Genomic DNA, 16,058 nt, shown 5'->3' on the forward strand with positions numbered 1-16,058 from the left:
CAAACCCTAGACCAAGCAGGAAGCCGGCCTTTTCCCCATCCTCATGAGAAGCGTTGAGGGCTGCGGTCATAGCATCATCGTAAGAGGTCTCTGAAAAGACCCGCCGCACAACCTACAAAGAAAAAACACAAGTATTAGAACCTTTTCTTACAAAAGAAAAGCGTGAAGATAAAACTAAACATACCTGAGGCAACGCTTCTCGAAGAAGCCATTGGAGGGCAGCTTGAGCTTCGTTATGGGCGCGTTCAGCTTCGCTCTTGTTAAGGTTGGCAAGTAAAACTTCCTTTGCGGCAGCCTCTTCGACGCCCTTAAGTTTCCGCTCGGTGTGGTCAAGCACCCCCCTCTGGTCCAGGATTTTCCTGGAGTTTCTTGGCATCTTCCATTGCCAAGGCATCATGAGCGCGTTGGAGAGCCTCTAATTTGGCCTTGAGCTCCTCATTCTCCACACGCAAAGGCTCAGCAACGGCTTCAGCCTTGGCAGCCCTCTCGGTTGCATTTCGCGCAGTCTCCCTGGCCAGCCGAAGCTGTTCATTCACAGCTTGGGCAGCCTTGGAGCGGGCCTCGAGTCGCGCCCTGAACTTCAACCTCGAGGGCCTTGAAGGCCTTCTCCTTGTCTGGCGGCAGCTGCTGCCGCCAGCTGTTGGTTCTCCTCCCGAAGAGCACGCGCCTCAGATACGTCCTTGGCGCGAGCTGCTTTCAACTTGTCGTTTTCACGACAAAGCAGCTCGACGCGCGGCTGCATCCGGGCTTGGAGAACCCGAAGCTCATTGGTTAGCCTACCCTCCTGGTAGCTAGCCATGGCTTCCCCCAGCGCACCATGAGGAGCAGCGTGGCGAGCCCAGTCCACACACTCCACAGGGGTACGAAGGGTTGTTCCTCGGCGTATGTTCCATCGCGGAACATACACTTCATTGGAATCCGACACTGCAAAAGAAACAAAGGCAGTAAGGAAAAGATGATAAAAAACAAGGGAAAAAGAAAGGAACCCCACGCACCTGTAGGGTCAATGACAGGCCGATAGCCGCCCAAACCCATCACCTGAACCTAAAGGAAATCCATCCAACAGGTCAGGCAGACGGGAAGGGGGCAAAGATCGGCGGGAAGCCCTGCGCGTACCTGATGGTCCGGGCCATAGGTGCGGTGGCGCGGGCATGGTGGCAGCCGCCGTGGTCGCCGTTGTGGTCGCCGCCCGCGGTCGCCGCCTCCTCAGCAGCAGCAGTAACCGCCGGCTCCGTGAAGGATGCTGTAAAAATCGCACTCACGGCCGGCTGGGGACGTCATCTCAGCTGGAACAGTCTGCTCAGGAGCAACTGAACCATGCGGAAGCAGGGCGCGGTCACCTGGGTCGACGCCTCAGGTAGGCTGACCAAGCCTACCGTCATTGGCGGAAGGGTACTCCTCTGCGCTTCACCCCGGAATGCGTCAACATCCACGCCTGCACAAAGAAGAAAGTGTTAGATAAATTTAAGAAGTAATAAATCTGCAAAGACATTATGATTGTACTTACGGGTTTTCTTGACCCCTGAACGTTACGGACGGGCGGGGAGGAACCCGATGGAGCCGGCCTCTTGGTACCGGTCACCGTTGTCTTCGTTGGTTCTCCGGAGGGTAACGGTCGTAGACTCCGGAGCAGTGGTCTTCTCACCACCGGGCTTCCCCGCCACTTCTTCACTATCTGACTCCCGAGGCAGATAGAACCACTGGATCAGCTGTGGAGGCCTTCTCCTTCCCCTTCACGCCGCTAGCAGCCTTCTTCTTCCGCACCAACGGAGGAGCATCTGAGGATTCCTCAGAAGAAGACGGGTCAGGAATTCCAGCAGCGGGGAACAGCATTGAGGGATTGAGGAAAGAATATCGCCTTACCTTGGCCGCCGGTGGCTCAGGATCTCGTGGCCCAGCGGATAGACCTCCACAAACCGATCCGCCGTTTGCTCCAGGATGGGCAACTCGCCCTCGTCCAGAGCACGAGTACCCATCCGCGCAGGACCGTCGGTTTCCCGCGGGTACAGAAGCGACTCCAAATCATTCCCCTCTGAAAGAATAAACAGTTAGAAGACAAACGCGTATCAAAAAGAAAGACAAGACATACCATAGGGAATAGAGTTCAAACCGTATTCGAGAAGGATGGGGAACCTGAGACGCATCCTTCCACACCCGGCTCATCCCTAACATGACCATCCCGGACTCCGCAAACCGGTAAACCGGAGATTGGATCCGGGATATCTTCGAAAACCATTCCGCCTCCTGGTAGTTGGGGGCGTGAAGGCTCGGTATCGCTTGGCCATTTTTTAAACTTCATGGCAAGGGGGATGGCTGCGGGCAGAAATATAGAAGAATTCCTGCTTCCACGCGCGAAGACTGCGCTCGGTGTCGCAAATCTTCAGACCCTTAATACGGGTCGTCAGGGTGTACCACCCCTGGATGCACCTCCAGGTATAGAAGGTCATCAGGCGGTCCACATGGGGCTCGATGCCCAAAATCCGGCACACCCACTCAAAATGGCGAATCTTGGCGATCGCCATGGGGTGCAAGCTCGGTCAAATGACACCGTGCCTCTCAAGGACACGGTAAACAAATTTTGTCAACGGGGAATCTAAGATTCCCATAGACAAAAAATGCAGCATAAACCCCGATCTTGACTCTGGGGGCATCATACACGGTCTGGGTGGGATTCAGGAAACTCAGGCTCGAGATGATCGAGCATGAACTTCCTGACAACATACCGGTACTGATCGCCCAGGCAGAGCACACTGGCACTCGCCAGCAGTACCCCTGTCGTCAGCTATAGCTTCAGCATCACGAGAAGACATCTTGCAGAGAAAGAAGAGAACGATTTCGAGAGAATGCTCGATTGAATAAAGGAGTATTCGCCGGAAATCGCCTTAAAGATGAAGAGAAGAGTGAAAAGTGTGAATTATAAGTAACCCTCTCCCCCTTTATATAGTAATCGCAATTAATGCGGTGAAATTAATGCGGAGGAGAGAGAAATCGAATGTGCAATGAAACTATGACACGTGGCAAAAAAGCAAGCTGGCAACAGCTGTTGAAAGGACGGTATGCCAGTAATTTCGCGGCCACGCGCCCGAAAAATCGCGCCCACGCGCCTGAAAAAGCGACTGGAATGACCATGTTCTGTCACGTCACCATAACTTCTTGCACGTCCATGACACAGTCAGAAGAAACCGTCGCACGACGTTTCAGAGGTTTGGACTGTTATCTTTTCACCAACTCTTCGAATTTTCAAAATCAAAATTCGAAAATATTAAAAAGCGGGAAAATACCCCTTTACCCCTTGGCAAACAAGTAACCGTAAGACGGATGCGGGTACAGTGTAAAGGCAAAACCCTTCACATACCTAGCACCCGCAGGGAATTGAAGCCAAATAAACCTTGGCAATCAAGTAACCGTAAGACGGATGCGGGTACGTGTAAAGGCAAAACCCTTCACATACCTAGCACCCGCAGGGAATTGAAGCCAAATAAACCTTGGCAAACAAGTAACCGTAAGACGGATGCGGGTACAGTGTAAAGGCAAAACCCTTCACATACCGAGCACCCGCAGAGAATTGAAGCCAAGTACCTCGGCAACCAAGTAACTATAAGACGGGTGCGGGTACAGTGTAAAGGCAAAACCCTTCACATACCTAGCACCCGCAGGGAATTGACGCCAGGAATACCTTGGAAGTAAAGTAACCGTAAGACGAGCGCAGGTACACGTGTTAAGGCAAAACCCTTCACATACCTAGCGCTCCGCTGGGAATTGAAACCAAGAAGGATCTTCTGGGCAATGCTTGCGGAAACGGAAATAACATCCCCGCATAGCGGGAACGTCGAGAACTACGTTGTTTGAAGCTCCAGGATGGAATTGGTGGTCTTAACATAATTGATCACTATGTTCAAAACTACCCAAAACCTCATGGAAAATACATACAACTGGGACTCAATGCTCCTGACTTGCGAGGAGGTTACAGACCTACCCGCATCATACCCAAAGACCAAGCAGGAAACTCGGGCGTTTCTGCAAGTGACAAGGACTTCCGCGAAAGAATCCCCATGGAAAACCTTACAAAACCCTTTTCAAAACCCTTTGCTCAAGTCCAAAAGTTCACCTCACTTTATTAAACACTCATGAGAAGAACATTGGACTGGGGGGACTTGAAGAGGTAGGTCCCAGCAGAGCCCAGTTGGACCCGCAAGACTCACCTTAAACAGGGACGTCTGCGCAGAGACCAACTGGATCCGCAGGACCAACCATGCTCAGAGACGTGACGTCCTTACGCGCAGTACGCAAGCTGGTCCCGCAGGAAATGCCTCCCAATGGTGAAGGACTCCGCCTGTCCCCGCAGCCTCGGATACAAGCCATTAGGGAAGGCCACCCGCGCAGCATGGCTACACGCACAAGGCACTTAGCTCTCGATCATTCAGTGTCACCTGAAGGAATGAGCCAAGCCGGGAGCAATCCCGCACAGAGGCGGGAGGGGGAATACTCCCGCCCAAATAAGCCAGTCCGTATACTGAAGGATCTTTTACTGTACCTGACGAGGTATGGGCGAAAGATCTGATCAGAGATACGACAGCTCACTGATACAGTATGGCGAGCAGCATGCTCCTGTACTGTATCACTATTAGCCGCTGCCTACTCACCAACTACTGCCATACCACGTGCGTAGCCGTCAGTTGGTGGAACAGGAATAGTGTACAGCAGGCCTGGTCGCTATCAGCCGCTACCTACCCACCAACTACCAGCAGGGCACGTGCGTAGGCTACTGTTGGTGGAACAGGGACACTGTAGCAGCCGGCCATACCTCCTTGGAAACCTACCTTCGGCTATAAATACCCCAAATGGTATGACCATCTCATCTTATCATACAACATTACATTATCTTATATCATCATAATATACCTGATATCTGCTCTAGCAATCTCTTAATATACTTTTATATTTAAAGAGCAATCTAGTCTGATTCTCACGCCGGAGGGTGGTCACAAGGAGGAACCCCCCCTTCTCAGTGACGAGCTCACGGTGTCTGTTTTGCAGGTTATCAGAAGAACCATCTTCCAAGGGTCTAACCCCTCGTGGGAAACAGCTATCCAACCCCCAGGTTACCAGTAATCTGTCCGGGGTCCGGTTAGCGTTTCTTCACTAGTAAAGATTGTTTGAAGATTATGACGATCAAATGCTGATGGTATGTGTATCAAATGATTTTAGAATTCGTAGTAAGTTTCAAAAATTTAAAACTCGAATAACATGAAAACCATCTAAATAAACATCCTTAACATCAACAAAAGCAATGAGAAATACGCTCTATTGCATCTCATTGTAATACACACATACTTATTGAAATTTCTATCTTTCTCGCTACATCTCTTTCTCAATTATTTAGATTTTCCACGTGGTTTGCACGAATTGCAAGTATGTTCTACGCCTTTTTAAAATTTCAAGTATGCTCCACAATTGCTTCGAATATCATTAACGCTCCTTAGAATGGATGGGTGTTAGATTTTTCTATCAAGTGAATGCAAACCGTTACTATTAAAAAAAGTGATTAAACATTAAAGGAAATATTATAAAATAAGCGGAGCCAACATTTAAGTAAAAAACAATAAATAAAACACCAACCCTTTCTAATATAGAGAGGTAAGTCATTTCATACTCACTTAACTACAAATACTAACATTTATTCATTTAAAGGACCACCCATATTACGTTTTAGAAACAATGAGGAGCATACATGTAATGTTACAACGGTTGGGAGCATACATGCGATTCATGCAAATCACATAAAGCACCCGATGACTCAACAACTACAACGCTAACACTCACAAACCTTCACTTTAACATGTCACATCCTATTTCGAACCTTGCTTAAAAACCTTTCATCAAACCCCACAATTTACAAACCCATTAAAAATATTAAAACTGTGTATATAGCTCGTCTGACTCTTGTTTGCAGCCACAAACCTTGCTCATGGACTTGAGTTTCATGACGCAAGCACGTTTGTCTCCTCAAACCTACCTGCCTCCATATAGAACCAGATCTCAGGTTCCGGTGTATGTTGTGGGTGCTCTAAATATCATAACCGAAGTATAAAAAATTGTATATTTAGTAAGTAAAGGGGGCCAAATTAGCACTCTTTAAAACTCCAGGATAGAGCTTGAAGCAAGTATAAAACAAAAGACCGCCGGAATATCCTACCGTTATCACTATCCCAATTCACCGGCGGCAAAATCTGATCCAGTACCAGCCATGAATTTACTGGTCTGTTCACTTATTAATCCAATTCTCTATTCAATTATTATTATTATTAAACCCATAATTCATTCATATATCTTTTAATTACAGGAAAAGATAAACCTGCTGAAGAAAGAAGCCGGAGATACGTCGCCGGAAGTAGTCCCGATGGTCGTCTCTTGGACTGAGACATCCGACACCGTGTCTCGCCACTTTCAGTTTCAGCCTGACGGCCAACTCTCCGTGAGTATTTATTTATGCCTGTTAGGTGTTCGACGAAATGCCAATTACAAGTTTTAACAAATACTTTATTATTTACCAATGGGGTTTAGGATAATATGGTTAGTTTTCGGTTTCATTCGTTTAGTTTAGTTTCGGTTTATTACAAAAACCAAACTTGGGCTAACATTTTTGCTTAAAAACACCAGAAATGGAGGTATAAATACATGAAATGCAGGTATTATAAGATGAAATGGATTTATAAATACTTGAAATGGAGGTATAGGCTAAGAAATATATGAAAATACAAATGGTTAAGTTTCGTTTAGTTAATTTTGGTTAACCGAGGGTACACCCTGATAACTGATTTACGGTTAATTTGATTAATCGATTATTGGTTAATTTCGGTTCAGTTTTGCTGATTCATCACCATCATCGTACTCAGTATATCCCACCAATAGCAAAGCTATGGTAGGGTCTGAGGAGGGTAAGATGTAGACAGCCTTACCTCTACCCCATAGGGATAGACATGCTGCTTCCGGTGAGACCCCCGGCTCGAAATGGAGGTATATTTACATGAATTGTAGGTATCAATACGTGAAATGGAGGTATAATTACATGAAATGTAGGTATAAGTACATTAAATGTAAGTATAACTAAAGCATGAAATACATGAAATGAATGTATAAAAGCTTGAAATATATCTGAAAATATGAATGGTTCTGTTAATTTCGGTTAACCAAAGGTACACCAAAAATCGATAACTGATTTTCAGTTAATCGATTTTTGGTTAATTTTGGTTTGGTTTCGTTGGTTTTCAGTTCAGTTTTGGTTGACGGTTCGGTTAATGCTCTTTGGAGGTTGTTCTTGATTTGCCGTAGTTAATTGGGGATTTGTTTTTTAGGTGAAAGTGCTTAATGATTCAAGACCAATTATCCACAACGTTTCCGAGTCTTTTGTCAATACTTTCTTCCCTTCCGGTTATCCATATAGGTGAGTTCATAAACCCCAATTGTAAGTTGTCATTTAAACTTTTTAACTACCATTTCTTATGAAACTCAATCTAGTGCAGTGTTAATGAAGGGTATCTCAGATACACACAATTTAGAGCATTACAACACCTTTCCAGTGCAGCATTATCTGTGTTATCAACTCAGGTCTTCTTTTGATACTTCATATTATAACATAATTCCATTCATTATAAAATATTTTTATTGATTTATCATATTTCTTTTGCAGTCATTGTTATATGCTGCAGGATTGAGACCCACACTAGCACAAGCAACTGCTGTTAGTTGGGTAAGAATGAGTTTCTAACAGATATCATGAATCCAAAATTATTTAATTGACTGTTGGTTTAAATTTTCAAATAGATACTTAAAGATGGTATGCAGCATGTGGGAAAGCTAACATGTAGCAATTTAGGTGCAAGAATGGATTCTGAACCCAAACGGTGGAGGATTTTTGGTTTGCATCGTTCCAAAAACACATTTTTTAAGCTTTTTGTTAACATTTCCTCTGAAATATTGTACTTTTGACTTTTAGCTGATGTGTTATATGACTTTGGCACCGGTTTAGAAGTCCTTTCCCCATTATGCCCTCAATTGTTTCTTGAAATGGCTGGACTTGGAAACTTTGCAAAGGTAATTTTTTGTTTATTTAGTTAAGCGAACGGATATGAACACATGCCTCACTCGTTCATATATGTTCATGAACGTTGGCTCTTTTATGTTTGTTGTTCCTTTACGTTTAAAATTATATATTGATTTTGATGTTTATGTTCGTTACAATTTAGTCTAGTTTTGTATTAATAAAATATAACCCCTTACAATTTAGTCTAGTTTTATTACTTTTTAAGGCCCAACAGATTGGTATCCATGTTTACTTTTAATGGTGTTCGCCCAGTTATGTTATTTCATCTATTTTCAGTTACGTTTGTTCGTATGTGTTTTTTACGTTCATGAACTGCTTGTTTTTACTATTAACAAACAGACACAAACGAAGACGGGAACACTCATATTCTTAACAAATGAACACGATCAAGAAAACCCCATTCGTTTAGTTTGATTTTCTGTCCTGTTAAAGTTAAACAAACAAACACGAACATGCCCTGTTCGTGTTCGTGTTTGTGATTCATTCGTATATACTATCAACAAAAAACACCCTCATTTTCATAAAGAACGAACACAAACAATAAAACCTTGTTCATTGTTCGTGTTCATTCGGTTCGTTTACAAACCCAAGTTTACATGATAATTATTTCATCAATAACAGATCTTGATTTTGTAATTTGATAGGGGATGGCAACTGTTGCTGCAAGAGCAACAAGATTGCCAATTTATTCTTCGTTCGCGAAAGAGGGCAATCTTAGTGATTTATATGCAAAAGGCGAGGCGATTTCTACTGTGTTTAATGTGGTTGGATTAGGTGTCGGGATTCAGTTAGTTTCTACGGTTTGTTCATCAATGCAAGGAAAGGTATATATTATTAATATCTTGCAAACAAATTGGTATATGTATTTGAAAACTTTATTGCTATTTGGCAGATGGTTGTTGGATCTTTTCTTTCTGCAATACACATATACAGTACGTATGAAGAAATGAGATCGGCTCCTGTTAACACGTTAAATCCACAACGAACTGCAATGATCATAGAAGATTTCTTGAAGGTTATGTTTCGTTTTCTCTTGTTACTTTTATGATATTAATTATCTTTGCTATGTAATGTTATTACTCCTATGTCTTAAGATGTTATTCAGAATCGAAGACGAACAAAGCATTTTTATATACATAATAATGGATAAATATGTTAATATATAGTTGGTCAAACTGTTTTGACTCATTCGGTATTTAACTCTATGTTACAATTCAGACAGGAAAGGTATCAAGTCCTGCAGACCTAAGATTCAAAGAGGACCTTTTATTTCCGGGAAGAGTAATAAAAGGAGCGGGAAATGTTAAAGTGGGAAGAAATTTGCACAAAGTTATGAAGCCTTCAAAACTTAGACAACTGAAAGAAATATTTCCAGATGAAAAATTTGTTTTGAATTTTGGAAATACATCAGTAGATATGGTGTTGGAGCATACCGCTAGCGGTGAGGATGCGTTACGAGGGTGGTTGGTGGCGGCTTATGCCTCTTTGGCCGCCAACCGAGAGGTTGAAGTGTTAGAAGAAGCTTATGAAAAGATGAATATGGTAATGCCGACATTGGTGTCTGAGCTACGTGCAAAAGGGTGGCATACCGATCGGTTTCTAGACGGAACGGGTAGTCGTTATGGTTTCTAGTATTTGTTGATTTATTTTGTAATTAGGTTTTCATGTATATGAATGTTTTAGATGAAATGCTGAATGAAAGTATGGATTTTGTTTGAAAGCAAGTGGCTCTTATATCATAGATCATAGCATGTGGGTGGGGAGAGAACGAAGTCTTTTGACTCTGGAGAAAGCTCCGTTGAGCCTTCTCGCTCTAAGTGTATTTTAGTGATGTTCTTTAAAAATCGGATGATCTTACTTGGTCAAATACCTAACAAAAAACTCTTATCTTTCATTCATTAAACTATAGATGCACAAGTTCTTGGATAAAAAAAATCTCAAGGTTTTAATGATATCGATATTAATTTGATGTTTAGATGAACTTTTTTTTTGGCCATGAAATATGGATGTGAGATTCATAAACAATTAACATGGGACATGTACATCACAAATAAAAGATTTTCACATTTTATATTTTCAAAAGATTATGTATAAAAGGATAATAAAATACTTTCAAATTATAAGCATAATTAAAACTTTGCTAAAAATAAAAGAATATGGTTTTGGGGCACTTGAGAGAAGTCACTATTGTTACGTGTGATTAAAAATGCATAAATGAAGGTCAAAATGAAAAACTTTTAGGCAATACATAAATGGATACTAAAATAAAGAGATAGAAGCCAAAACGCATAAAAAGAGGCCAAAATGTAAAAAATGAAAGCCAAATTTGAAAGCCAAAATGAAGCAATGAAAGCTAAAATGCATAAATGGAAGCCAAAACACATAAATGGAGGCCAACACGCATAAATTGACGCCAAAACACAAAAATAGAGGCCAAAATGAAGAATTGGAGGCCAAAATGCATCAAAAAGAGTCCAATAAAAGTAAAAGAAAATGAAGAAATGGAAGCTAAAATGTGTAAATGGAGGCCAAATTGAAGAAATGGACGCCCCGTAATGCATAAATGGAAGTCAAAATGTATAATGGAGGCAACAATGCATAAACGGAGGCCAAAATGTAGAAATGGAAGCCAAAAGCATAAATGATGCCAAAATGCATAAACAGAAGCCGAAATCCACGAACGGAGGCCAAAACGCATAAATGATGGACAAAACGTATAAATGGAGATTGAAACGCATAAATGAAAACCAAAACGTATAAATGGAGCCAAAATTAAGAAAATCTGAAACCCAAAACAAAGCACTGAATGATGCAAGGACGGATGGCCTACGGCGGTCCCGCAGTTTTTTCTTCATTTGATGAGGGTTTCTACAGTTGATGATTCTTGTCTAGTTCTTTTGTGGTTTTGATTGCATTCGTATGTTTGATCATATCGTTGTTTAAATAGTCCGAATTAGTTGTTCCTTTGATTCAGTTTATATTTCTTTGAACTCGTGTATTGCTCTTGGGTTGGGTTAAAAGAATTGTGATAATTTGGATTTAAACGTTTGTGGCCAGGGGCGGATCCAGTGTTTAGCCAGGGGAGCGTTAGCACCCACTCAAGTCCATAATTTCCTTCATAAATTTGTAATATATTAGGTCCAAAGATCCAAATGACCCATCCAAAAAAATTTTAGTGACCCATTCATAATTTTTTTAGTGCCCCAAACTTAACTTTTTAAATTTTAAGCCCAAATTTAATTTTGTTATGAACAATAACAATATACACAATCACCAATCAACATTATTATAATTTTGATTGTTTCAACAGCTCGATATTGAAATTCAAGAACTTAGTGATTGCTTTAATGAGATTAACACAGATTTACTTCAAAACATGTTGGCTTTCTATTCGTATGATTAATTTTTCAAGTTTAATGCATCAAAGTTAATGAGATTGTGTGAGTTTTATCCATATGATTTTGATAATGGGGACAAAATTGTTCTTGCATCTCAACTTGGCTTGTGCATTGATTGTGTGCGAAAAGATGAAAGATTTGCTAATCAGAAAGGTATTGCGGATCTTGCTAGAGTTATGGTGGAAACAAGGAAACATATATCTTTTAATTTGATTTATCGATTATTAAAGCTAACCTTAGTTTAGCCTATTGCAACCGCAACGATCGAGAGATGTTTTTCAGCAATGAAGATTATAAAGACAATTTACATAATCGAATTGATGAAGATTTTTTGAATGCTTGTGTAATTTGTAGTGTTGAAAAAGAAGCACTTTTAAGTGTTACGAATGAAGTTGTAATTAAGTGTTTTCAAAAGATGGAATCACGTAGTGGTCAACTGTAATATGTATTTTCTTTATCTTTAATGAAATTTATTGTTTATATTTCTATACGTAGTTTGTTTAATGTAATTTTGTACTCGTCCCGTTTCGTTTTGACCCGACCCATTTTGGTTTGACCTGTTTTAGTTTGAATTAACGAGTTCTAGATTGAACTTTTTTTGCACCCACTGGCTAAATTTTATGGATTCCCCACTGTTTGTGGCATTAAGCAACATCACTATAAATTAAAGTTAATTAACATACAAACAAACGAACTAAGGGTCGTAGGTTCTTTTATTATTGTTATTCAAGGCCTCGTAGTCTTTTACATACAACTCGACACTGACTAACAAACTGCAACACCTTAATTTATTATTCATAACAAACGTACTCTCAACCATCCAACTACAACCTTAAGCCTTCCAGCCACCTCCAACAAAGGGGGGAACAACTTCTTGGTAGGATGTGTGACCGTGCTCGAACATCACAGATTCCCGCCTATTGTACTTGAGTTTTTGAGCGTCTTCCCTCGACAACTGATACGAATATGCTATGACGTCCAACGGCAACGCCCTCATGACCGAGTTCTTTCCAGCTAAGGTGTTTACTACCGAGTTGTCGTTGGTCCTGAAGGATATCCACATGCACCCTTGTTCACCCGCTTGTTTCACCACCGCAAAACCCTGTGGGATCACCACTAGTTGTTGTTCGTAGACTTGGTCGTTGAACACCTCCATGCCTTGGTCATTGACTATCTGGATCCTCATGTCCCCGTTTGTCACGTAGAGTATGTTGTGCGCGTTTGGTATCCAGTACGGTGCCACTATGGCGAACTGTAAAACAATATTTTTCATTAATTCATTCATTCATATAGTGACACTATAGTTTGAAGTCTTTTCTTACCCTGTTAAGGACGCCACGTTCGACGCTGAGTTGAAGTTCCTTAAGAATGGGGAACTTGAAGCTGTTAAGGTTTGTGCATTGACCAGCTTGCGGGTTGTAGAAATCGGCTTTTGAAGGATCATTGATGTTCATCCGTAACTTCATTGAGCAAATGGTTTCTTCTAGACCATTAAGACCATCGTAGTATTTTTCTTCGGGGTGGAACGGTGGCTGAATAACTTTCATGCCTCCTTCCACCAAGACAATGTGACCCCTCTGGTCATTCTCACTCTTGAGCAACTGTGCCGTCTCTTGATCTACGTTAAACACGGCTGCAATAACTTCAACTGGGAATGGTTTGAATATGTTATCGGACCCGGTTTGTTGTGATTGCCCTTGTTGAGCTGGTCTTTGCCATGAACTTTGTTGTGCCTGTTGTATTTGTTCTCCTTGTGAGCTTCCGGCTAGGAAGAATCTCTACAACGGCAAACATTAATTAAAAACTAGACAACTGTGATACTGATAGAGTATATCAGTACTAGAAAACTGGACAATTGCAACCGAAAAAAAAAAAAAAAAAACCCTCTAGAAAGCTGGACAATTGAAACTGAAAAAAAGATAATGGTAAGTGCAAAAACAAAACAAAAAAACCTCTAGTTCATAAGCGTTTAAAGGTTAAGAGATAGCTTTAAGTCAATGATTACGAGGCAACCATGACTTTTAAGTATTCAGATTTAAGATTACTTCTTAACCATTCAAAAGCTACGAACCTTCTAACCATTCCGAGGCTATGAATGGTTAAGACGTAGCCTTTTTAATAACCATTAAAAGGTTATCAAATGGCCCATGAGTACTAGAATACTCGTAAAATTGACCAATTGAAGCCGAAAAAAAAAAATATGGTATTAGAAAACTGGAAAATTGTAACATAAAAGAAAACACTATACTAGAAAACTGACAACTGTTACCGGAAAAAAAAAGGTACTAAAAACTAGAAAATTGTGGCAAAAAAAAAATCATAAAAGTAGCGACTGATTTGCGACCAAAATCTTAACAGTCGCAAATTTAGTGTCCAACCATGATTTGGTCGCGAAACAGGGGCGCAAATTTTGTTAGCTTTCTAGTACTAGATGTAATGTAAGCAGGCTATTATATTGACTAATTACCCTGTGGTTTGAATCAAGCTGGTTATCATTGTTTGTGGTGTCAAGTAAAGCAACGATAACAAGATCGTTCTGTCCATCGTTGTAAAGCCAGTGTGCGGCTCCGGTAGGGATGGCCACCACGTCTCCTTGCTGGAAATGTTCGATCTTCTGGTGGCGATCGGTGAACGAGCTTCCACCTTTCCGTCCTTCGAATTGTTCCGAAGGTACTTCGAATGTCTCCGGGCAGCCAGACAACATCACCCCTTGGAAACCACTTCCTATATTTCCCAACCAACAAATAAGAATATCAATATATTGATTAATTAAAAGTTTATACGTAAGGCTTATATAACTATGATCTCATTATAATTATGTTAATCCCTTTATTATAATTATGTTACTCCATTGTCTCATTAAATCCATTGTCTCATTAAAGGTGTCCATCCTATTATAAATGTTCATTTTTTAAATTTTTTAGCCAATTTTTAAATTTACCCTTAAACACACACAACTAATTAACGTTAGTAAACAATATTTATGAACTCAATTTTCAAGAGTTATTGTCATTTGGTAAGCATAAAAACAATAATTTCACTTTGTGTTTTTCAAGCTAAGACGCTTTGTCTTTGTGTTACGCTTTGACCAGAACAGAGGAAATATGATTTAATTACTCTTTGCTACAATATATATAATAAACATTATGTTAAGTCAGAACAGTTTTTGTAGGAAAAGTTGTAAGAACTTTACAACCACATGTTTTTGTAGCAATTATGTAAGAAAAGTTGTTGAAAACGATTTTCAAGCACGTGTTTTCCTAACAACCTTTTTGTTGGAAAACTGTTTGAAACTGAATTTTCTAACAAATTTCCTATAATTCGGTTGTAGAAAAACATCTCTTTTTCTAGTAGTGGAATGGTTGTCCACAAAATACTTAGATGAACATTTAATCACAAAAGGAAAACTTGAAAAATACTAGTTAAAGTGCCTATCAAGCAATATCTGAACGGCCGTTCTGACCATAGACGTCATACTTCAAAAGTTTTTGGTTAAAATGGTCGTACCACCTCCATTCAAGAGGGTGGTTTGACGTAGTGTGGTATTAGATGTTAGACGGTGTGTATAGATAACCCAATAACACAATAGAACGAGCTCTAAGTAACACAATACATGAGATCATGCAATAAAAGTACCTTGTTCAACGAAGAAGAGGATAGGGGAGTTTGTGTAGGACGGCAAAAGAAGTCCCTGTGGACGAATCTGGTGGCGGATGACCTCTACACCGGCACACTGGAACTGCTGTTCCTGAGAGTTAAAGAACTCGGTGTAACCGCCTTCAGACTGGACTCGTTCAACGGGTACAAGAGCATTGATTTGCTGAAACTGGCACTGGTTTTGCTGTTGGAAAGTAAAGGGACGTTGGAAGGCAAGGCAGCCATGGATGAGGAGGAGGAAGCTTAAGGAAACAAAGAGTTTAGCCATCTTGGTTGTTTGGTTGGGTTGTGAGGTGATGGTGAATTGGTGATGGTGGTATTTAAAGAGGTGGAAGGGTGGACACATAGGGTGGTGGTGTCAGAGATATTTAAGACAAGTTGCAGCTTGCATGGCATGGAAGGATGACTAGGTAACACCTCAAATATTGAGTGGGGTTCTGGTTTTGCACATCAAGAGCGGCACCGCCACCGGGTGTCTTGTTTGGATTTTGTGTTCGACTAGAATATATGGAGTACTTCTTAAGTTTTTGGTGTGTGTAGACAACCATTTAAGTATAGTATTAAACGTGGTTTAGAAAAGCACACACCTACTAGACGTGTCTAGGTCCTCTATAGGACCAAGGCGACACAAGGCGCTATGTCGTGTGCTTTAGACTACATATAGCGAATGTTGTACCCAAAGCGAGCGCTTTTTTAGAGGTGACAAGACGATGATTTGAGCGCTTCATGTGAATGGCAGTAAAATAAAGACGTTGAACTAATCTGCCGGAGATCATAGAGGTTATCAATTGTTGGAAAATGTTTTCCACTAGAGGTAGATTGATCTTGCTCACCTTGATTTTGGGTTCTATTGGTATTTATTATGTCTTTATTCTTAATGTCAGTTAAGATAAAGAATA

At 41.0% G+C, this 16,058-nt stretch overlaps 2 protein-coding genes across 2 annotated transcripts; one reads left to right on the top strand and one right to left on the bottom strand.

Annotated features, from left to right (window-relative positions):
• Positions 1–6,196: 6,196 nt before the first annotated feature.
• On the top strand, positions 6,197–9,856 carry LOC143602928 (protein root UVB sensitive 2, chloroplastic-like). The gene is made up of 10 exons (XM_077079887.1): positions 6,197–6,259; positions 6,344–6,475; positions 7,356–7,444; positions 7,524–7,608; positions 7,691–7,750; positions 7,825–7,918; positions 7,997–8,094; positions 8,749–8,928; positions 8,997–9,119; positions 9,323–9,856. The coding sequence occupies exons 1-10, from the start codon at positions 6,248–6,250 to the stop codon at positions 9,734–9,736; spliced, it is 1,287 nt and encodes a 428-aa protein (XP_076936002.1). The 5' UTR covers positions 6,197–6,247; the 3' UTR covers positions 9,737–9,856.
• Positions 9,857–12,204: 2,348 nt separating this feature from the next.
• On the bottom strand, positions 12,205–15,543 carry LOC143602925 (11S globulin seed storage protein Ana o 2.0101-like). Its single transcript, XM_077079885.1, has 4 exons — positions 15,139–15,543; positions 13,970–14,226; positions 12,825–13,280; positions 12,205–12,754 (listed from the first exon to the last, which is right to left on the bottom strand). The coding sequence occupies exons 1-4, from the start codon at positions 15,503–15,505 to the stop codon at positions 12,335–12,337; spliced, it is 1,500 nt and encodes a 499-aa protein (XP_076936000.1). The 5' UTR covers positions 15,506–15,543; the 3' UTR covers positions 12,205–12,334.
• Between the last annotated feature and the right edge of the window lie 515 nt (positions 15,544–16,058).

Source organism: Bidens hawaiensis, unplaced genomic scaffold (genome assembly GCF_021521415.1).
Source record: "Bidens hawaiensis isolate Kalapana, Puna unplaced genomic scaffold, B.hawaiensis_p1.1 tig00060125_1, whole genome shotgun sequence".
NCBI lineage: Eukaryota > Viridiplantae > Streptophyta > Magnoliopsida > Asterales > Asteraceae > Bidens > Bidens hawaiensis.